Below are 24,654 nucleotides of genomic sequence, written 5' to 3'. Positions count from 1 at the left end.
GCCCTGAACCCCAGCTCCTCCAGGGGTGCCGTATAAATGGCTGACACTGCACTCTGACCCCAAGCTTCTCTCTCCCCTTCTGTGTGCCTGTGTGTCTCATGGAGAGCAAGCTGGGGTATGTGAAAAGACAAATTCCTAATGCAAGAAGTTGTATATGGCTAATAAAGTGATCTTATCTTATCTTATAAGTGATATGATATGTTGTATGTGATCCTTCATTACAGAGATAGAATTCACTTCAGTTCTCTACCTTTTGGCTTGGAGTAGAAGTGTTGCTCACATTTGAATTCGACTCCTCTAACTATGGGCTAATCAGCCATTAAACTGAATTGACAACTTTGATCTAGTGCTAATGGAAGCAGCAGCACTGCAAGATATAAAAATCATTGGGCAGACATGCTTTGAATTAGTACCCTTTGACAATCAATTCAATGTCTTACTGCCTCTCCTATGCACTGTTTCCACTTAAGTTTCAGCTGAAATCCTTGATCTGAAAAGATGAGGTCTGGGGCAACTATCCACAGAATGATTTACAGTAGATCTATTTTGTTTAGGAGTTTTTTTTTGTATTAATGATGTGATGCATGTTTTTTATGTGCATTTCGATTTTAATACAAAAATGTGATAGTAAAAATAACGTGACGCATACTCAGTTCTCCAGCACTGTTCCCTCTAAGCTTTGCACGTGTGCGCACGCCCACAGGTTAGGAAATCAGCACACATAGGAAATTGAACTGCGCACAAAAAAAAAAAATCCAAAAAAATATGTTAATAATAAAATAAACACGGTCGTCAATTGAAAAATGCTAAATTGACCACATGAGACTGGCTGTGAGAGGCCCAACTTGGCTGTGTGCATTATTACTGATACTTGATAATCAATATCTATGCTATCGTAGTCCCGTACCTCACTGCTCATGCTCACTCGATACTCAGTTTCTGTGACTGGGTTTCTGGAATCACTGTCCACGTCTTTTTTTATCTCTATGCTTCTATGAGAATGACTATATTAACAAAAAATAATTTCAGGCTGACAATTTTACATGCACTCAATTTACTGTGCGCAAGTTTTTCTGACGGGAAAAAATTCACACAATTTGAAATTCTTGCGCACACAGGGCATTAAAAATTAGAGGGAACATTGTTCACAACGTGGTCATTCTCGGCCTAGTTGCGCAAAACATCTTGATGTATTGAATATGGCACTTGTGGTCCTTCCTTATGCTTTGTGTCTTGCAAGCAGACTGTGAAAGCATAAGAAAAGTCAGAGATGAAAGGAGTCTGTTTGATTTAGCTAATAAATCAGGGGATCTTATATAACCATTTAATGAAAGGAAACAGGGTGTCATCTATGATAATATGGTTGGCTGACTTTTTCCAGGTTCCCACAATCCTTTGTGTGAAGAAGTACCTTTGTTTTCAGGTCTAAATGCATTTCCCCATGGATTCCACTGGATTTTGTTTCTGTGATGATCGTCAAGAAGACCATTGGGTTGACTTTGTCAGTGATCTTGAGGATTCTGAATACTTTAATCACGCCTCATGCTGCACTGTAGATCAACACAATTAAAAAGAAGACAATAACCCAATTTCAAGACATATTTGTAGTTTGAGTTGCCTATGTTTACTAGCTTCAATAATGTGATAACATTGTGGTGCTTATTTGTATTTTCACCTGCTGTACATCGTTCTTGGCACAATGTCCAATTTCCACAATGGACATTTAAAATAAAATAAACACTTCGACCTTATATCATATTGACACAAACAGAACCTAGAACTAAAGAAATTGTAAGAGTGTGTATTGGAAATCTTCTCAGGCGTGAATTATGTGAAGACAGCATTGTGTTTGATTTTGCGCGCTCGTGTTTTTCCTGCTTCGCCCTCATCACTGTCCGCCTCTTCCTCCCTTGTCTGCACACAGAGTGAAAGAGCTGAACAGCCTCCTCTTCGCGAAGGAATTAGACATGAGGACTCTGCAGCTGCTGCTGGCTCAGAAGGACAAGGAGATTGAGATCAGGAATGCTTTGACTCACCCTTCAAGGACAGAGGTGGACAGAGAGGAATGTCTCTTGCTTCTGCAAGAGGCACAAGAGAGGTGAAGAGTGATTACATACACCACTTTTGTTTCTACGACTTAATCAAGATTTTAAAAAAAAGTTTTCATGGCTCTGATGGCAAACCGGATTAACGGGCTACATTAAAAAAATCTGAGGACTATACTCATCAGATTTTCTGAACTCATTTATCATTTACGTCTTAATTTATAATCCTTTGCATTTTACATGTGCCCATATGCATTACTGCAGAACCCTAAATACAGAATGTCTGATCTTTTTTAGTAAAAGAAATCTGCAAAGGCTTGAAGAACAAATTAAATATTTGCGCTTTTGTAGCTGTGGGTAGGAAGACTGGGGGTGTAAATCAGCACTTCTGTGGCACATTTACTTGGATGGGGAGATGGGTCTGGTGATTCATAGACTAATCAATAGCAGTTACCCTCTCCTTCAGCAATATCATTTTGTGTTCTAAAGCATTTTGCTCTTCGGAAATTTGAAATCGAAGGCAGAGATGGCATAATATGAAAGCCTCATCAAAATGGCATTGTGTTATGAAAAAGTTGCGGATAAACTTTCGATCCCTCACATTTAATTCAATGGGTTATTATATTTATATAGTTTATTTATTCCAATCATTCAGAGCAGCCCGCGTTTTAAAGCAAATTGACTTTCTAGCCATTCAAACTCATTTGTGCTTTATGATCCAGATGTTTAATGGAGATAATTTGTTACACACACAAAGGAAAATCTTTCATCCAGTTTGGGACTATAAAATAGCATACCGAATGTGTTTATGTGTGTTCTAATAAGTAATTGAAAATAAACTATGTGCGTGATAAGAAATGTTACTGCACTGGAGCTGCCTCATACGTGACCAGATTGCATAACTGCCCATGGCCTGTGAAAGCTGAGTGTTGGTATTAGGATATAAAACATATCAAAACTCCTGCTTTGAATAGTTACAGATGCTATGGCTGTTTATTTTTTTAAGTATTTACCAGAATGGAAGGATGATAATCACTGTTGCTAAAACAGAAACAATTAATTCTGCAATTAATAAAGAATGATTGCTCTGGCTTTATTGTCAGAGAGCACTGAACATCACAGGTCACATGTCACTCTGTTCTCCAAAACAGAGTGGTTACAAAGTAATAACCAGTAACCATCAGGTAGCAAGCTTGAAAAGGACAACTATTTATTTCAATCAATTTCCAAACTGAAACACACAATGTCTATGACTGTTGTGCCCTGACATTTGCAAATCTGGGAGTACCAGGGTCCTGTGTATTACAGACATAGGAAAACAAAACTCTGTCCTGCAAAGTGAGGCGCAAATACCTTTTAGGGAAATAGGGAACAGCCATCCATTTTCTTCCAATTCAGGGTCGCTGGGGAGCTGGGGGCTATCTCAGCAGGCAGTGGGTGCAAGGCAGTGAGCACTGTGGACAGGATGCTAGTCTATCGCAGGGCAGACTAATAAGCTTATAATAAGCTCTATGATGTATTGAAAGCCCATGGGACTACCGAAACGTCAAAGAACATGATTCTTATGAATTACAGAGTCTACTCAGGGTAAAACAGATGCTAAGTGATTGAGAACCTCTTTTTTCCCCCATTTTTTTTTTCCCTGGTGGATATCAGAAATAGGAAATCAGTATTTCCAAATAAATACACTGATCCGTGCAGGAATCCCAGAGTCAGTTCCTTCAAAGCTCATATTACCTGGCAGGTCTGTTACCTGGTCTATAAAGTACTGCAGGTGCCCTCTCATGGTGCTGTCTCTTCCCCTCTTCCTGTCTGCTCTCCTGTATTCTGTCCTTGTTTGTATTTGATCTTTTTATCCAGTCTTCTCTATTGATCTTTTAAGGCTTAATGGTTTAACTGTAATTGGTTTAGTCTTAGTGAAAGATTTTTACAGTTGTTCAGCTATGTTTGTCTCTTTCAAGGACAAGTTAAGAGCAGTGACAGCTATACAAACATTCCCAATGGCACCTATTGTCTTAGTTAAAGAATGGGGCACTGTGATGTGAAATGCAAACATTTTGACACCTCTGCTGTATAATAATTTTCCTAAATGTTGTGTTGTAAACAATGGCCTATTGTGTTGTAAACCAAAAGCAGGTCTTTGGTGCTGTATAGACACCCACTCCAAATACAGCTGTTACACCAGTCATTTCAGAGATCTACATGATTTCCAGTGATTTATGTGTCTGTGTCCAGCACCATCAAACCCAACACTGGGTCAAACCTTAAAGTAACCTCGAACGTTGGCAGTATTTAGCCCAATAACTATTCACTACAGTGCAACAACACATACAAGCTCCAATACTTTCTACTCACTCTTCATGTTTAAACAGTGTTAACATGTTACACCTCTCAGAACATTTTCTGAAAGCATATTGATTTACAGCAGGGTGGGGCTCCTCTGGGGCCCCTGGGCCGCTGTCCAGCAGGTTTTATAAAGTAATAGTAAAGTCTATATTATAGCACAGAGGCTAATCTGGCCAGAGTTCATCCTGGTTTCTGTAGCATTAAGTGGACTAGAGAGCAGATGACAGGTACAACAACACTGTCTGCAGCACGGATTTACAGGACATGAGTCCAGAGGCTAACCCCTACACCATGCCACCTAGCCCCCTTCCTAGAGCTCACGTCTCAAGCTTCTTAAGAACCAGGAAATGCTTCATCTTCTTCAATTGAGCACATATTGGGTTCAATTAAGTAATTAAGACCTCGGGGTACAAAAAGGACAGAATTCCTCACAACTGGAGTTGTGCCCACCTAATTTATAGCACAAATGTATTTTTAATGGCCTGTAACTATAATGTATCAGTCCAGGCTTTTACAAAACACATAAAACAAAGAAATTTGCAATCACAAACATTCTGCCTCTTTTGCTCCAAAACTCTTACAATACCCTTCATATCGCATTTCTATTAGAAAGACAGTCTAACAATGAAGTAAGGTCCTTCCCTACTGAGACATGAAGGGTCAACAGAATAATTGTACAACATTTCCATTACATTCAAGCGGTGAAGACATTTACTGTTAATAAATTATGTCTGAATTCTTCCTCGGATAGGCTCCGGCTCCCCCAGAATCCTGGATTGAATATAGCTTTCAGAAAATGGATGGGTGGAAGTATTTCCAAGTAATTCCAACCTAAATTTACAGTTCAGAAGCTCTGTTATGTCGTCTGGAAAAATATGAAATCTGAGTTAGATGAATTAATGAATCTTTTGTGTTTTCCGCACTCTCTAGAGTTCCTACAGTTGTGGATTCGAGTTGGCATCTGCATTGTAAATCATAGCAAAATAATGTAATTCTGGTGAACGGTGGCAATATTACTAAAATAAAATAAATACAACTAAATTAATGAAGAAATTAAAGTGCAAAAGAAAACAAAAAAAGCTTTTAAAAGTTTAAAATTGCTGGCAGGCATTAGCCCAAGACCCTACAGTTATCATTTGGTAAGTTAGTTGTTTATTCTTTTTAATAATTTGGCTTCTTCTTCTTCTGGGGAAACAGTAAATATACTCTTATGCTGTTGCTTCCCTCACCTCAGAGCTGTATATAGTCAGAGGCCCAGGGAAAAAAATCTCATTAGTATGTGAATTTGATTTATTTCTTTACACAGTAAACCTATTTGGAGAAGTTAATGTTTGCATGGGCAAAGCAAAATCCACTTCCCAAACAACATGCTTGCATCTAGAATGCTCTATTCAAACCCACCTTGACAATGTGCATTGAAACTCTTCTACTGCCATTCAGTCCTTTCACAATGGAGTGTTCAAAATGTGATGATTGCGTATTATGTAGACAGAATAGACCAAGCGGTGAACTCATTAACACTGAACAAGAAAGCAATGAAGTGTTTATTTATATAACATGAACGGTTCGTTTCACGGTCCTCTGAGGCAAATAAACAACATAGAGAGACTGTAAGCCTTTTTGGTACAGTATATGTTGTTTTTAAACAAATTTATAGCACAGCTCTTTTGAACGAACTTAACCCTGTATGATAAGAAATATTTCTAACAAATTTTTATTCTACAGTAAATTGGAAAAGTGTAATTTTTACAAAATTACAAAAAAGAGGTTTGTCAGTCCACCATAGACTCTTAACAAGTAGCATTATTTATGCATTTTTTAATTTTACAAAGGAGCAAAATATTCTTGTGTAGCGTTGGTTCAGCAGAGTGCCATGTCTTAATTTTAAAGCCTTAATAGTTCTTTCTCATTCACACCATGACTACACACCTTCAAATCCTAGGTGCTGGAAATGCAGATTGAATTTAAATTTTTTCTTATTTCTCTTGTTAAAAGCATTGTCTAGAATTCAAATGGATCTCAGTGATTAGCATGAAATGTTTTGAATGCTTCTCTGTTTCTCCTGACAACTTGGTGACATCACAACATGATGATTCTGTCTAATGGGCTATCTAATGAGCTGTATGCGACAGCCTACATTTCTCAAGTGTTGACTCAGGGCACTCAATTGTGCATAATAAATGTGCTCTTATCTGCATAGATTTTGCTGCTGAAGAGAAATAATCTTGCCCGACAAGCATAACCAATTGATATTCTTTAAAATACCTAATTGGTAACGCTAGATCTGATTCAGATCTGATTAATTAATTTGTATTATAAAACTGTGGTAGTTTTTAGCCACAAAAGTTCAGTTTAATTTCAAATTGATTGGATTTTGTACGTTTTTTTTGTTTTTGATTAGGTATAACCCCCCTAGTTTTTCCTGATTGCTTGACCAGTGGTGTTATTCAGTCTAAAAAGGCCGCCTACTCTATTGGCAATGCACTGTCTTGTAGCTGACCACAGCATTTTATACCAGTACATGTACTGAATGGGGTGCACAAACTGCTCTATGAATTGAAAAGAAATAATGTTGCTCCTGTGGGTGGCAAGGTGATACAGTGTTTGGCAGTGCTGTCTCACAGCACCGGAGCCCTGGATGAACCCTCTATCCATGGCCATTATCCATAAAGGGACAATGCTGCTATTGTAATCTGCAGAGGATATTTGTTGTTGTGAGAGAATCTTTGCTGGTATTCTGATTTGTCATCATATGAGCATTTACCACGATTGATGCCTAAACAATGTGTCTCAGTAATCAGTGGCTATTAGGTTAGAGCTTCTTGAAGGCACTTGAAAGTCTACACTGTTATACCTAAGTGATTGATTGAATGATTGATTGAGTGATTGATTGATTTTACTGACCTTTGGATTCTGGAATTAGCCTTATGAGCATCTCACCAGACAATACAATAGACAGAAAGAAGCTCTCCTCATAGCAGAAGCAGGCAAGACCTAAACTTATTTTCTCACCCCCAAAACAACAACTGCGGACAATCGCATGTGATGAAACCATGTGTGCACTTTAATGTTGGCGGTTTATACCATCTTATTAAAAAATGAGCTATTGAAAGAAATTGATAAATCCTTCTTATCGTCTATTATCAGGTGAGCAGCAAGACAGATCCAATTCTGGAGAACAGATTTGCAGGTGGTGGTATTAGTGGATTAGAAAACATTCACTGTTTATAAATTTAAGTATTTGCTTCTGTGTTTTCTAGGTATGAAGAAGAACATTATCGACGACTACAGCTGGAAGAAGACCTGCAGCACCTCAGACTCATACTAGAGGAGCAGAAAAGTCTTTCTCAGGTTAGCCTGAAGGTCGTTTCTTTCTCACATTATTCTGCTTACAATATCTTTTTAAATGCTCTGAATTATTTCACCATGTAACACTAAAATGCATTCACACATCAAGTGGCATCAGCAGAATAGAAATGTAATGTTTGCAATGAAGGCTTTATTCCAGTAGCCCAAATGGTACTGTGTGTCCCCACGCTGGTAATCCTTCTGACCTGACTGCTACTGTAGGTCATTTCTGTCTGTGAAACATTTTAAGAATGCTAAAACATGTATTAGATTAAAACATATTTGTTGTAAGTCTGGCACTGAAGATGTGACTTTTACATCAACACGGTGAGTATGCAAAAATGGCCAAAGAGCAGATGCCGACCCCAAGAAACAATTGGAGAAAGACTTACTGTATCTTGCTTTGCCTTTAGAAGTGTGCCTAGCTGCTAACAAGTGATTCTAATAACGTGGCATCCATCTCGGATATCTACCCCTTTAACAACTGACGTCTTTTTGTAAACTGGATGTTTCACAATGAATGTTTCAGATTTACAATGTTTTGGTTATACCTGACATTTATTTTTGTAATTTTACTGTTCTGTCATAAACATCGTATAATTGGACAATATTTATGACTAAAAAATGTCACCTGCAATGTGAGATAAATGAAAAAAAAACAGTTTATGATTCACTTATGATGTCGCTACTTTTATTAGAGCAATGAACCTTTCCCCGTGGTTAAAATACATAATGTACTGAGAAAATTCTAAATAACCCTAGTTCATGTTCTCCAACTATCAGCATTTCTTAGTAATAATTAAATAGTAGAAATAGTTGAAATTAGTACAGAAACTGTGCCAATGCTGGGTTTCAGCTCTCTTCTCAGTTAGATTTATGTTTCAGAGACTTGCTCATATTTTACCAACAACACTTAGAACGTTTATTATGAGAGTGGCTGACAACAAAAAGTGGTGTTTAGAAAGCTCTGGTGGAGCAAGTATTTCAAACTAAATCGAATCAGAGTCTCAACAACCTGAATTCATAAAACAGTTAAAAGCAGTCAACTGGTTTGATTAAGGCTTCAATAACTTTTATTGATAGAGATCGCAGTTGAAATTCAAACTAGAAGACACGGGTGTACTGTAAGGAATCCCTGCCGGAGAGGTACTGTATGTGGATCTTGTACAGACGCAGGAGTTGGTAGTTGACAAGGCAGGCAAACAATCTAATACATTAGGCGAGTTCGTGGTCCAAAGGAAAGGGGTGTTTCAGAAACCAGGAAGTACGATAGAAGCGAACAATCCGAAGCAAGAGGCAAGGTTGTGGTCAAAAGGGGTAAGGTAGGTCAGAATCCGGGAGAACACGGGAGGCAAACAGTCCGAGACGAGAGGTGAGGTCCAAAGTGGAAAAGGCAGAAGGGGAGTCCAGAATCCAGAATATACGAGGTACGGGAAAACGCCAGGTAGAGCTCTCAATGAGTAGGATCTTTGATCCTAGGTTGACTATTCAACCTCATGTGCAGAATATTGTAAACACTACATTTTTCTCTCCAAGAAACATTGCCAGCCTGCATTGTTGCGAAGCGTTTTTCAGGACCCTATGCAGACGGCAAAATCCAGAGGGGAGTGAGACAAACACAGGGAAAAAAGGACTAGGGGAAGAACAGGGGGGCATGTCCAAGGTGCGCTGGTGCTCGGGGGGGAGATGTCCAGTCAGACAAGTCTGAAGGGTGTTTGTAAGGAAATTGTCACGATCGCAAACCCCTCCTCTTAAGGGCGCTCCAGCCCTTCCTTGTTTGCCTCATTCCCCGCACCTGTTCCTTGTTCCAGCCCCTTTTCAGTTCCCCCTTAAAAGCCAGACGCTGATGGTAATCTGGACTCTGCATTGGTTTCCGCATCATGCGAGCCCCGGACCTGGATGCGCCTGGCTCCGTTATGCTTTTAAGTTTCTGTTCGTGTTCCCGTTCCCGTTCTCCCTGCCGGTCCCTACCCGGTTCTGGTTTTTAATCTTCTGTCTCGGATGGATCGCCTGGCCTTGGACTTATGCCCTGTTTTTGGATTTCTCTTTGGACTCAACCCTGGATTGTTTGCCTCGCTCACACCTCCCCCAACCACCAGCACTCCTTGGACACGCCCCCCTGTTTTTATTCCCGTATAGCGCATGCCTTTTTCCCCAGTGTTTCCTCACTGCCTGGCAGAAAACCATGTGAAGGCAAATGTCCAGAACCGGGTGGCCCATCTGTGACGAAGACAAACGAAATTAAAAGCCTTTTTCCCCAGTGTTTCCTCACTGCCTGGCAGAAAACCATGTGAAGGCAAATGTCCAGAACCGGGTGGCCCATCCGTGACGAAGACAAACGAAATTAAAAGCCGGAGTGGGATCCGGCAAAGGGTCAGGGGAATAAAAAGGGGTAACGGGGCCAGGCGCTCCCAGCTCTGGACCCAGATGGTCAGGGCGCCGTTGCGAAGCCTATGCTGTCGAGCCCCTCCTGGACTCCTCCTAGGCAGGCTTCCAGGCGTCCATCTTTCAAGGCTGAGCCTGGACTGGTGGGAGCGTCTGGCTTTTAAAGGGGAGACCGGCTCCGGCTTCCCCCGACATCGTATGGTATAAAGCGGTTTGGCCAGTGACATGACATGATATTTATTATATACCCACTCAAATGTGGAAATCCAAAAGTTTGTATCTTTACATCTCAGCCCTACAGCAACAAGCCATGAACACACACTGGGAAAATGAGGAAGCAGTCATCCAACATGCCCACCCCTTTGAGCCATCTGTGAGACCACACACAAGTCTGGGAGATTGTAAAGAAGGCAGGGGTTTATCTTTACTTTAAAGATCAGATCTTCAGACTTCCAAAAGATAACCCATTGTGCGACTAAATCCACCTGATGGCGAGACAGGTTGTAGTGGCTTGGTGTATAGGAGGAAACACATCATTATGGACAGCTGTTTACAAAAGATAAGATTTCATCCAGTCAACAACTGCACATAGATATTTAAATGAAAATCAGGAGATTCTAGTTCCATGCAATCTTCAACTATGTTTACAATTTTGTTTGTACAGTATTTAACTAACTTGCTGATTCAGAAAACTCTTAAATCTTTATTTATTTCTGGAAAGTGTTAGTCTGAGGATCACATTTCCTCCACCTGGTATTATCACTAATGTTGATCCACTAATTTGTCTTCCTTCCTCATCCAGGACCACATTCTCTTAAATATCTCTAGAGTGGACTTTAAACAGTGTGAAATTTACATGGATTGTGTCACGATTGTAGTCCCTCCCCCTTAAGGGTGCTCTGGCTCGTTCACTTTTGAGTTGATTTTGTGCACCTGCTCCCTGTTCCTGCCTCCCTACAGAAGCCAGACGCTCACTCTGTTCTGGGCTCTGCATTGGTTTCCTGAACGAGCCGAGTTCGGGACCTGGAGCGCCTGGTTCCATTCCCCCTTTTTCCCCCCGACCCCTCGCCGGATCCCGCTCCGGTTTTTAACTTTGTCATGTCTGTCTACAACTCCTCGCCGGATCCCGCTCCGGTTTTTAACTTTGTCTTGTTCATCTTGGATTGATCACCCGGCTCTGGACATTTGCCTGCACTGGACTTCCCTTTGGACTCCCTTTAGGACTGTTCGCCCTGGACCACGCCCCCTCCCTGTTCGTCCACCAGCCCAGTTCCTCATCTCTTCCCTGTGTGTGTTCACTCCCTTCCGGACTGTGTGGTCTGCATAGGGTCCTGAAAGACGCTTCGGAACAGATTGTACAGTATGTCGTGTATTTATCTGAAAGGATGGCTTCATTTAAACTTAGAAAGTCTTCATAACATTCCCCTTAAAACACAGAACACAATTTTCCAGGACAAAACACAGGAAACTAACTTTACAGTATTTTATTTTTAAAGTTTTTTTGTGTTTTATTATAGCCTGAGTATATTTAAACACTCTAAAATTGACCAGTGGGTTAACTAATCTGGGAGTGACAGTTTAATCAAAAATATTAGTATTACTGGGTGGCACTGTGGCACAGCATTGCTGCCTCGCAGTGTTGGGGCACCGGCTTTAATTCCTGCGTGGAGTCTGTATGTTCCCCATGTTCACATGGGTGGTTTCCTCCCAAAGTCAGAAGACACGCTCCCGGGAAAATTGGCCCTGCTGTGAGCGTGTACATGTCTGGGACTGCCCAGCGATGGACTGGTGTCCTGTCCAGGGTGTACCCTGCCTCACACCTGTAGCTTTCTGGGATAGTCTCTGCCTTCCCTTGCAACTCTGGCTGGGAAGAAGTGGTTTGATGATTAGTATTACTCAGTGTTTTAGTATTTTAGTGAGTGAGCATTACTCAGTAGGTTAGCATTACTCATAATATGTCATTCAAAATCCATTTTAAAAATTATTTTAGAAGATTAAACATCAGAAAGGAAAAAAAAATTCTTGCAAGAATAAAAAAAAAATGTTAGTTTCTTAAAAGAACATGTTAAAAATTAAGGAGGTGATAGACAGAGCACTAGTCAGGTGCTTTTTTAGACTGTTAGCCGTGGTATATTAAGGCACAGCATACTGAAGGCCTTCGCTTAAGGTAAAAGGTGTGCTCATTTTTAAAATACTGTCTGTGGTGACAAGGTTATGCCTTTATATTATGTTAAAAGTCCGCATTACTCAGTATAATCTGCCATTAGAAGCTTGACTCTGTATATTAGCAGGCACTTTGAAGTTGTTTGTTGTTTTTCTCAGCTCCTTTATGATTTCTACCTTGCAGGAATGTCTTATTCTGTAGGGACAATGGCCATTGTTCTTACTATATCCTGTCCACTTCAGAGCTATGAGTCTGTCACCTAGGGAGTGTTGACTGTAGATAGTAAATATTTGCTCTTTGTGTTAAAAAAAAAACAATTTTTTGCTTGTTTACTTTGGTATAAAAATATATTTTTATTATTGCTGAAAATCTGTGCACTTGCTTAGTAAAATGCTATTACACTAGCTTCAAAAACGCCCCAACAATGGAATGCAGTCTAAAGAAAACCTGGTTGAATGGCAAGTTTTCAGTGAACAATGGTTTAACTGATTCACATGCAGCCCAGTGGCACAGCTATTGGAAAAGCGAGTGCATGTTAAGACTTACAAAACTCGTTTGCCATGTCTCTCCAGTATAGCTGGAACCTGCAGAGACATCAACATGAATCAAAACTGTGTTAAGATGTTTTTTTCTGGGATCAACAACAAACTACGAAAAAGGCCCTGGCACATTCAGAAAACTGGGTGTATCTCCTCTATTTTAGAATTTTATTTTGCATGAATACACTTACAGTGTGTCACTGGAGGGCGGTTTGCTTTATTAAGACACGTTTGCTTTGTGTTTAAGAGTCTGGAAGAAAATTACGGCCACTCTGCAATCAAATTTACAGTGGAAGGCATAAGATACAAACCATTGACTTCTGAAGGTTAAATTTAGACACTTGAGTCAGTGGTCATAAATTTCTCTGGAGTCTTATATGTTCATTCTCATTAGAAATACTATCAGTTACCACAGTGCCTCAGATTTAAGAGTGCTATTACTTCACTTGCAGCTATATTAATCCTGTTAGCATGCATTTTAGCTTTGGCCACTCAGAATGGAGAGAGCTTCAGGCAAGTACATTAGTTTTTAAAGCACTTAGGGGTATGTCCAAAATGCAGGACACACCTTGCTAATATTTCAAACTTATACAAAAACAAACTTTTTCACACTTTTATATCCTTAATCTAAAGGTAGATATCTTTATACAGCTTTTGTTGTGTTTGTGACCTCGACTGAGTGGGTACGTGATGTGCATTGATGTGGTTGGATGATTGACGTTCACTTAATTCGAGCAGAACCATTTAAAAATATTTCCTACATTATTTACCGCAAAGATTAATAAATCTTGTTATTTTAATTTTGAAGCAGTATCTGAATTACTAAAAGCAATTACGAGTATCAACCCAGCCATTCTAATCACCTCTCTTTTAAAAAGATTAACAGGTACAAAGATTAACAAAGAACAAAGGAAAAGATTAACAGGTCTTTAAAATAATTAACAGGTACAATATTTTTCAGTTAGAACACTTCAGATCTCTGTATCTTTGCAAATCATCTTTGCTTTAGTTAGGATTACAGACAATTTAAAAACCGTCACTTTAACACAGTACAAAAGCACAAAAGACTTACACTTACTTTTACTAAATGTATAAAAACAATTATAACGTTAGCATAAACTATTAGCAATCAATAATATTAAATTTAGCACTGTAATAAGTTGTTGCACTTTCCCCCGCATCTTGTAAAAATATATTTTCATTGTTCAAATATACATTAAATCTGACTATCATATAATAAGTTAAATACAAAACTAAAGAAAAAATAGGGTTAAATATAATTCAAAATATTTTGCTAACAATGTTAACTGTTTATAAATAATAAATTGTATTAACTAAAGAGTAGGATGGCACAGTTGTTAGTATGCTTTTTGTTTTGTTTCTTTTTCATAAATACAACAGTAATACCTGATGTCTCAGTGGCTTTCAAAATTAAATTATGCATGCAAACCTGTGAACTAGAAAGATAACTAAGATATCCATCCATTTATAATGGTGGCAAAGTGGTTAGCATTGCTATCTTGGAGCACTGGGGTCCTAGGTTCAATTCCTGCCATCCTGTGTGTGTGGGGTTTGCATGTTCTCTCTGGGTTACATGGTTTTTCTCCATATCTGTGATATGACTCCCTTTGCACTCATACAAAACATACTGGTAAGTTAATTAGTTTATGGGAAAACTGGCCCTGGTGTGTGTGTGTGTTTGTGTCTGTCTGTCCTGTGATGGACTGGCGCTATGTCCAGGGTGTATTCTGCCTTGTGTCCGTTGCTTACTGGGATAGGCTCCAAATCCTCTGTACTGGATAAAGAGATTAGAAATGGATGGAAGTAAAGGCACTGTGTGGATGGAACTATACACAGTGTTAGAAACCCACTATGAAATGGCAGCATCTTACTGAGAATAAAATATTTTATAGTGCTGGCTTAAGGAAACAGCCTTTCCACCTCTCTTGCACATCAGTATCCATACCTAGTTATTTAAACAAATTGCCTCTAATTATAAACATCTTAATATGCTGGCTCTGTGGATCCGCATCAGCTATGTTTGCCCATTCCTTCAATTCATGTGCATCCAACACACAGTTCAACGCTAGCAACTACACAAAATCTAAAATACAATCCTCATTTCAGTATCTATGTAAACATACAGTCTGTTAACTTCATCATCTTCATCAAAAGTATGCCTAACCCCATTAGGAAGTGTTCTTGTTATCAGTGTATTCCTCAGCTATCCCAAAATTATCTTCTTCTTACCAACATCTCTAGTCTTTTATCCTGCAATAACTCAGCCAACACTTAAATCTCCAAAAGCTGCTTGTGTTAATTTCTTTAAATCACAAATATCATGTGTAAATACTGGCCATGTAATACACTGCATTGTGGAATAATAGTTTATTTTAAAGGGAACTAGAGAAACTAAGAACTAGAGAAATCAAGAAAGGCTTTTTTTTTCTAGAATTAATAAATGCACATCCTGTTCACTGGGGAAATTAAATCCACACTGAGCAATCTTCAATATGTTCAGAATATGACAGCGAGAATCCTATCAGGGATGCATTACACCTGTTTTCAAGTCCTTACATTGGTTATCTATCAGGTTTCGAGTCAACTTCAAAATCCTCATCCTCATTCAGTACCTACAGTATATGGCTTATAATCTGTCTACTCCCCACCTTTGTCCATCTGACTCTGGTCTTCTAGCTGTCCTCAAGAACATCTACATTCTGTGGGTGACAGGGTCTTCTCTAGCTGCACCCCAAAGTAATGACGTTCTTTAGCTCAAGCATCTCAGCTGCCCAGTACAGACAGACAGGAAGAATTTCTCCGATATTTACTGCGTGCGAACTTGGAGTGGAGGGCTACGAGAACTGCGAATTTCAAAGGGACAAGTGGAACTTTGAAAAGTAAAAAGGTGGATGCTGCACATTGGTGGTGGAGGAGGGGAGTCCCCATTACCCGTAAAGTGTCCAGAAAAGCGCTGTATAAGTGTAAGCAATTATTATAAATAATATTATTAAAAGACGTTTCAACTGTGGAGCCTCTTCAGCTACGTGACAGAGTCCACAGAAGAAACATTGCTTTCATTTTTGCTATTTAGAGAGGAATAAGACCTCTGTTCATATGTATAGTTATGTGTATCTTACGTATATTGTATATGTAGTTTATTATTTTTAATGGTTAACGTATTGTTTTAGATGTCTTTTTATCAACGTAAAATGAAAGCTGCAACGAGAGATTGCCAATAAAAAAGTAGTCGTACAAAAACGTATTGCTCACCACGACATTGTTCTTAACAGACCACGATTTTTTTCTACAAAAACGGCACTCTCAAAGACCTGCTTTGTGACACACATGAAAACAATTAAAGTTTTCTTGTAAAAACAAGACGCTCAAATGGTTTCCAGACACTGACAGATTTCCTGGGGATTTTATTTATTTTTGAACTTCATTCACATCTTTACAATTTCTTATTAACTAATCCGTCCGATGTTGTTTTCAAAGGGTTTGATCAAATACATATCTGAGCTGGTGCAATATTATTCCTCAAAGCTGCTGTAAATTCAGAGATTATTTTAGAATGAATAAATCCGGGATAAAACATACAATATCATTTTACCTCATCGGTGCTTTGAGTAGATGGCTGCGCTTGTGACAGTTTGAGAACATTTTTTCTTCAATGTTTTTGTTTGAAGCTGTTTCATTTTTGTCTTAAAATTAGATATACTGTAATAAGACAACCGTTTTAAAGGAAATTATATTATAAAGACATCACTTGGTATTTTATACGATTTCATTATTAAAATATAAGTTATTGTTGAAGAGAAGGGTTAATGTGATAGAATATAGTGACTTTCTTCAAAACATCCTATTCAGCAGGATGAGATAAGCACTATCAATAGAAATGATGTATCTTCAAACAAGCCTCAAGAGCATCCTGATGCATTGAATTATGTTAATATCAATTAGCACTTGCCTAATATTAGCTCTTTTCGGAGGCGGTATGTGTATGACTTCTAGTTCCGTTTTGCATATATTAACTCAAAACCATCCTCCAAACATGTTCACGTCATGTCATCACAGGTTATTTGGCTGTCAATCTGTAAGGTTTATTAAATGAATGTTAATTTAATAATCACTGTAAAATCCTTGCATGGGGTGAGAATGTTATATTAATTGTGCATCTGAATACTCTTAGACGATCACCAACAACCTTAAAAATAGTTTAACGGGTCAGTTTGTTCAATAACCCGGAACTTGAAAGGATTTAGTGTAGGGGGGCTCAGCACGTCGATCTTCTTGAAAGAGTGACGTCATCCCTCTCTGACGGTGTCGAACGGTACCGTGACGTAGTTTCTGGAGAGCTGCGCTGTGCTGTGCTTGGAGTCCCCGACCCACGGGGAGCGAATCCAGACAGGGGCAGGCAGAACTGTTCTAGTCATGTTGTAACAGTGAAAAGAAGGGGGAATACCTATCTTTATGGTCCGAGCAACCTTTAGAGAAAGAAAACGAAAACTCTGGGAATGTAATACCTCTCCCCCTGAAACAGAGATACTGAACAACTTGGAAAGGGAAAAATTACACCAGGTTACCGCTGAGACATTTATAGCCGTTAACAGCAATGTGTGGTGGGCAAATTCAGCTCTCACCATTTCTTTTTATAGTACTCAAAATCAGTGCTTCGCTGAATAAAGTATCCCTTAAGCCTGAAATCGTCAGTATTTCTACCAATCCCTCTCAAGTTATTTCTTTAAACACCGGATTTTATCGAGATGCCTCTAGATGATGTTGCAAAACCATCATTCCACTGCATTCCTCAGCGTTAGAATGGGACTTCACGTCGTCTCGAAGCAAGCCTATTTTCCTGAGTGTTTGCCCAGTTTTGTAGCATAAAATGCATTATTTTCTGTTTGGAGGTTTACCAGAAACGGATAATTCGTCCAAATAACGTGGCATTTCAAATATCCTGTTTAGTATGACCAGCTCAAAGCTGATGAGATCGCTGTCTCAAGTACTGTACATGAACTGAATGTACAGCCCCACCAGACGCTGTGAACCGTGGACGTGCAATTATGACACAATGCAAGACTGGATTGTTAGTCTTACAATTTTTAGTAACTAAAGAAATCCTCCAATCATTGCAAAAAACATGATAAGTTTACAGATTTGTTGATTGCGACTTTCTCAGTTTTGTTTCGGACATTCTTTCTACTTAATGGATTTACAGACCTTTTCTGAGGACTGTCCATGAACTTTCAGGAACCGTGATGTATGATGCCGGGTTACTGCGCACAAGATATGGGGACGGTTTGAAAAACTAAGCTGAAACATGTTACTAAAACGATCCGCAAATTCAGTTGCACTGAGGGCAGACGTCCATATCATTATTTAATAGAGACGCTTTTTACCTCCTTTTAACTGAAGGGAAAATCTTGCAATCTTTTATCATCTAAAATGTTAAGACAATCAAGGCAACAGACAAAAGCCTTAAAATGTTTGCACAGGATAGAAGGGGGGAAAAGCAGACACTGGCCAATTTTCACAAACCCCTTTTACTTAAAGAGTGATAGATACGACTTGATATTGATATGTTTTCAAGTCAATGAGAGCTACGGAGCGGCAAAGCAGTAGCATGGGAAAAAACAAAACTTCTGCAGGTCTAAACCGGGTTAGCAATGTCGCTCAGGAATGAAAGCCGTGGAGTGACGCTGTTCGTGTCGGTGTTGTCTTTTAGCCCTCTGTGCCCTCGCACCTGGCGAAGGACGAACAGATGCACGGGAATCGGGCAGCGGGAGAGGAGTACAGACCGCTCGAGAAGGCGGAAGAGTTGAGGAGCGAGGCCGCCGCACTGGAATCAACGGTGAGCCCCAGACTGCTGGTTCAAGCGAGTGGGAGGGGGGTCAGTAAACTGAACTGCTTGATTCATGTTCTTTGGCTGGGTTCCTCAGCCATTACCTTTTAATTCTCCCCTCCCTCCCCTCTCCCCTCTCCCAAACTCCTTCCCTTCGTGAACAAGGTTTGGCATCTTAACAAAAGCTGCAAAGGTCATTTGCTTGCAACGGCGTAAGAAGGACGACCCCCCCCCACAGAGGGAAGCAGAAGGAAAGCGAAAGCAAAAAAATAAATTAAGCTACAGTCCATCTACATCCATCTGTGTATGTGCTCAGTTGATTACTGTTATCAGAATAAAAAAAATCGAACGCGTTGTTTGCTGATGAAAATAGTGGGAAGAAAAAAAACTGTTCTGTTCCATCAGCAGCTCCTTACACCTAATTTTACAGCTGAGTGGCCCAGAGCCACGTAGAGAAAAATCTCCCCTCAAGGTTATAAAATGAGTTGCTGGTCTTCGATTTGAAACAGCGATTTCTTGGTCCCGAGTCATGCTTGAAATATATAAAGATAATATTTTTTCCCCCACTTACAGTATGTTTGAACAATAAAAAAAACCCAAAACAAAGATCTTTTCCTACTTGGGGAGGAGGGGAATGCTTCTGGACTTCGAAAACTTGTAACGCTTTTGGCTAAAATCACTTTGTCAATCCCTAACAGTTAAGGTGAATACAGTGTAAGTGTATGTTTATGAGGTCATCTGGTCCATGCGTTCAAAGATATCGCTTTAATACAATAAGCCTGTGCATTTCTTCATCAGAAGACGTTGTTTTAGGTGATACTGATGTGCTAGATGACTTTTTCATGTCCATGGAAGTTTTGGTTTTGAAACGTGTTACAAAACCAATATCTGCTTTCCTTGCAAGTTTTGTGGCTGTAAAACAAACCTTTTCCTTTATCTATAGCCCATCAGTAAGTTTTCGATAAATAATGTACACAGGAATGTTGGCTTTGTTTTTCGCGGGAGCAGGACAGATAGAGGCAGTCTAGGATGAGCTGTACTGTAAGAGCACTTGTAAAGGAGATTAAGGATGAAGACAGTGGTTGAAGGTGACGCTGTGGTGTAATGGTTAATGTCCCTCCCTGTGCTTGTGGAACTCCCATCGCCTCCCACAGTCCAAAGGCATGCTGGTAGCTTAATTGGCTTCTGGGAAAATTGGCACTGGTGTGAGTGTGTGCGTGTGTGTGATGGACTGGCATCCCTTCCAGGTTGGACCCCACCTGGTGCCTGTTGCTTGCTGGAATAGGCTCCAGCTCCCCTGTGACCCTGAATTGGAAGAAGAGATTAGATAATGGTTGGATAAGGGCTGGATGGAAGATGAGACATGAGATCAGGAAAGTTTAGATGCTACAGCCATCAGCTATATCACCCTGTGGATCACAACTGGCAGCCTGCTGGAGCTCAGCAGTGTGAGCCTGGTCAGTACCTGGATGGGAGATCTCCTGGGAAAAGCTAAGGTTGCTGCTGGAAGTGGTGTTAGTGGGACCAGCAGGGGGTGCTCACCCTGTGGTCTGTGTGATGGCAACACTATACTGTAAAATAGGCACCGTCCTTCGGATGAGACATAAAACTGTGGTCCTTAAAAATCCCAGCGTATTACCTTTGCATCCTGGCCGAATTTCCCATTGGCTTTTACCAATCATGGCCTCGTAATAACCCCCATCTCTGAACTGGCTTCCTCACTCTGCTCTGTTCCCCACTGAGAGCTGGTGTGTGGGGAGTGTACTGGCGCACTCTGGCTGCCGTCGCATCAGCCAGGTGGGGCTGCACATTTACCTGTAAAGCCCTTTGAGTGGAGTGTCCAGAAAAGCGCTATATAACTGTAAGGAATTATTATTATTATTATTATTATTATTATTATTATTATTATTATTATTAATAATAATAATAATGATAATAATAATAATAATAATAATAATAATAATAATAATAATAATAATAATTTAATAATAAGGGCAGTAAACGCATAAGCTCCCCCAAAACAGCAATCTGAACACCTGGCCCTCTTCAACTGCCTGTCAAGACCCGTGACAGCTCAACCTAACACAGGCCTGCGTTGTTTGTTTTTGTTGCTGGATTGCTGTCTTGCCTGTGCCTCCTCCCAGTGACAAAGCCCTGTTAGGGGTTGTGGTCCGGGGGAGATGTCCAGCTTACAGGGAGCCTCATATCTACTGGATGTAGATCTGCCAAGGATACAAACAAGAGGAGGCCATTTCGTCCATCTAGAGATGTTTGGTAGTTGGTAGCTGATTGATTGCAGTGCTTCTTGGAGTGCTTCAGCCGTTTCTTGGGGACCAGCTTCAACCACATGGTTGGGTAGCTTTCCATAGCCCCACAACCAATGTATTGAATTTAATTTAGTTGCAAAAAGAGAAAGTACTGTGGAAAAGTTTCCGTGCTATTTACCATTTGTGGTAAAACCTAAATTATGCTTAACCAAATGTACATGTTTTTATGAACGACATTTTTGTCAAGATTTATTACAACAAAAAAATAAATTGTATGGATGAAAACTCAGAATGACAATTTTTTTTTTACAGAATGGGTTATTCTGAAATAATGGCCTTGGCCTCAGTACAGAACTGTTCTTAAAACTTCACTCTGAGTTCACTGGTTTTTTTTTAAGTGTTGCCAGGAAAATATGTACTCTCAGCTGTTGCTATGGCATCACCTCATAGACCCTCTGACATCATAAAGAAGAGAATTCCAGGAAATCCATGCAAAATCCTTCCAAAGCTTAAGAGGTTCTCAATAATTAGCATTGCTTTCTATTCACTGCATTGATGTTTGCCATTAGTTCCAACAGGGCCATCTCTCGCTGTGTATGTGTGAGTACACTATTAGGCTGTTTAGTAATAGATTAAAATCTTCAGCTCATTGTTGTGGTCCACAAAAGCTTTGAAAGCCTGCACTACAATTGTGTTGCATTTCTTAGCAGAAATGCAGAACAAATTACTCTTTCTAAATAACGAAAAAAGCAAGCAATTGCAAAAAAATCGCGTCAACGAAACCTTTGTTTGTTTGGACATTTAAGCTGTCAGTATTTACAGTGGGATCATAAAAGTGCACAAGCCTTTCTAAGCCATTCATTTCATTGATGACTCAGCTGCTTGGAGCAAGAAGCGCACAAAAAATATTTTTCTAATTTGAATGTTCTGAAGTGATGAATCTGGCTCTAGTGTGAAAGGCCAAGTAAAGATCATTTGTAAAAACTGGAAGTGAAAGTCAGGTTGTCCTTGATGCCCAGTATGACAAAAGCAAGACAAGCTGGCTCTGCTCATGCCCTTCTTTTCCAAGTACTTACCGGGAAATGAGATCTTTTCCAAGATAATTTCCAAGAATCAAGTTATACATGTAATATAAGAAATTAGAAGCAATACATAAGTGGGTGATGTCCAGTTATCACAAAATGAACTGTTAATTTGCATTGTGTTATATTTTATATAACCAATAGCCAATTATAGCTTTCACATACAAATGACGTGAAAAGGTTGTTGCTCCATAGAATGTGTAGAGGTCAAAGTGACCTCCTCCAGCAGCAAATAGGATTAATGTGATAGAATTCGGCATAACAAGATTAGCAAGTGCCCTGCTCCCTTCTGAAGGTGAATGGTAACAAAGGTGTTTAGTCTGTTTTGCACAGGCCTAGTGGATAGTGCCATCTTAAAGCAGCTCTGTGACTCTTGATCCATGCTTTCAGTAACAGTCTTATGCATCCATCTGTCTGACCTAGAAATATACTACAGGCCATGCGCAACCGGACCTACTATATCTGTTTTTATCTATGTATTTCAAAGACTTCATGGACACGAACTGCAAAACTGCAAATTAAATAATAAAAGGAATGATCAATCTTTAATTTTTAAACTCTAATCACTTAATGCAACACTCTGGCTCATTAATATGACACATTCATATAACACTGCATTTGTGATGCACTCTCTTGTGTATATTCCACAGCTAATCAAAAGTATTTCCAGAGTATTTATAGAAAATGTATTGTTCCTGAAATATCATAATTTAACACCAAGGCTTGACAGTTTTCAATGGACTCATAGTATCTCAGGATAGGTTTTTCACTGTTTTCAGTTACCTTACTTAAGATTAAAGATTTTATTTAACATCCATTCATTTTCTAAATGCTTCTTCCAAGTCAGGGTTGTGGGAGAGCCAGAGCCTATCACAGCACATAGTGGGCACAAGGCAGAATTCACCCTGGACTGGCCATCAGTCCATTGCAGGGCACATACGCACACACACGCACACACTCAAATCAGGGCCAATTTTCACAGAAGCCAATTAACCTACCAGTACTGGACTGTGAGAGCCCCCAGTGGAAACCCACACAAACACAGAGAGAGCATACAAACTCCAAACAGACAGCACCCCAGCTCTAGACTTGAACCCAGGACCCCAGTGCTACAAGGCAACAATGCTAACCACTGCACAACTGTACGGCCCTAGATTTTGGGTAAGAGAAGCCTGAAATTATTTAATTAATTAACCTACACTTAATTATTCCTGCGAAAAGGTGTTAGTTAAGAATATCAGCAAAACGTATTGTCACGTACGAAGAAATCAGAAGTTAAAGTGATCTGATCCCGATGAAAGAAAAAAGAGGTGAAGATGTACGGTATTTAACTTTTTTGGTGAAATGCTGGATTGCCTTTTTGTGTTTCTGTTCTTTCTTGAGCTTGCGGTTTGAATCCAAGGGGGGCTCGTTATATACGAGGACTGACACACAGGCCTAGGAAGATGATAAAATTGTTATTGATGAGACGGGTCAGCCCATTTACTAAGGGGTTAGTTGATGTAAAGCAGTTAGCTGCCACCCATGCTGAAAGGTTAGCGCCAGTGGGATCCGAATTCTGCACTGTTATTGTTAAGGTTAATGTGGAGTCTTGTGTTTCAGTGATCGCACACAACACAGTAAGAAATTAATTTGGGAAATGTCACAGCTGCCTATTTACTTCTTCCACGTGGACAGAATGCTCTTTCCCAGCTGTGTGTGGGTGTGTAATGGTAAATAGGAGTATGAATACTAAGTTCAATTCTTGTGTAGCAACATTAGCTGCTTTCTTAACTTCAGTCCCATGACATCCACATGAAACATTGACCACAATTCCTGTACAAAAAGGAGGTAGGGGCCATGATCTTTTCATATTCCTGCAAATATCTCACTGGAAGGGATCTGCAAAACTCATTTCGCAGGAAAAGTAAAGACATCCTGATAGACACCTGCTATTTACCAGAATCCATAAGGATTTCTACCCTCAGATTGTAGGAGTCTGATTTTATACACATGTGTTATATTCTAGCTGACGTGGCTCTTGCCTGACTTCTGATCCCTTCTCTGCCCCAGAAAGGCCAGTTGCTCTTGTTGTTTCCATTACAGAGGAAGGTCAGGTCAGAAGTTGGACATTTCATTTACAGTTTTGCAAGGGAAATAGATTACTACATGCTTTAATGCAGAGCAGTGTGAAATTAGTAACAATCAGATTTCTTCTAGACTGAATCTGCTATTTCTTTTAAAGAAAAGAAATTGAGTAGGCATTTTCCTGAAGTTTTCCGGCAGTGCGGGAAACCTTGCAGTACTTTTTGGAACAAAAGGCTTTGGTATGATGCTGCATAGCAGTCACGTGTTTTAGCACCAGTGTCCACATATATGGAGGAGAGTTTGGATTGGTGTAAGTATGAAATTGTAATTAAGCTTCTTAAAATTCAAGCTGTGTTGCAAATAATTTTTTCCAGTATATCATCCCAGGCTAAACCACGGTTTGGGGTTTTCTGAAACATGTCAGGACCAATAAACTAAAACCCATCTGTTTTTCCTTTAAAGCTTATTTCCTTGAAATACTTAGAGATGGCTGGCAATAGTATGTTGAAAAACAGTGTAGAACAGTTATTTATACATTTTATTTTTTTCTAAGAACAATCATGTGA

The 24,654-nt window shown here is 39.7% G+C and overlaps 1 protein-coding gene across 6 annotated transcripts in view; it reads left to right on the top strand.

The window, feature by feature from the left end:
• The window catches only part of LOC148655309 (uncharacterized), a 64,181-nt gene that overhangs the window by 8,077 nt on the left and 31,450 nt on the right, over positions 1-24,654 (top strand). For all 6 annotated transcript variants that reach the window (XM_088645773.1, XM_088645772.1, XM_088645769.1 and 3 more), the window contains exons 4-6: positions 1,925-2,098; positions 7,652-7,742; positions 18,556-18,681. In XM_088645773.1, the coding sequence (XP_088501899.1) occupies positions 1,925-2,098; positions 7,652-7,742; positions 18,556-18,681 (391 nt within the window). The remainder of the gene's footprint in view (positions 1-1,924; positions 2,099-7,651; positions 7,743-18,555; positions 18,682-24,654) is intronic.

The sequence above is a fragment of the Lepisosteus platostomus genome, chromosome 9 (genome assembly GCF_059453375.1).
Source record: "Lepisosteus platostomus isolate fLepPlt1 chromosome 9, fLepPlt1.hap1, whole genome shotgun sequence".
NCBI classification, from domain to species: domain Eukaryota; kingdom Metazoa; phylum Chordata; class Actinopteri; order Semionotiformes; family Lepisosteidae; genus Lepisosteus; species Lepisosteus platostomus.
The sequence above is the reverse complement of the archived record's forward strand: the minus strand, read 5'-3'. Positions and strand labels throughout refer to the sequence as shown.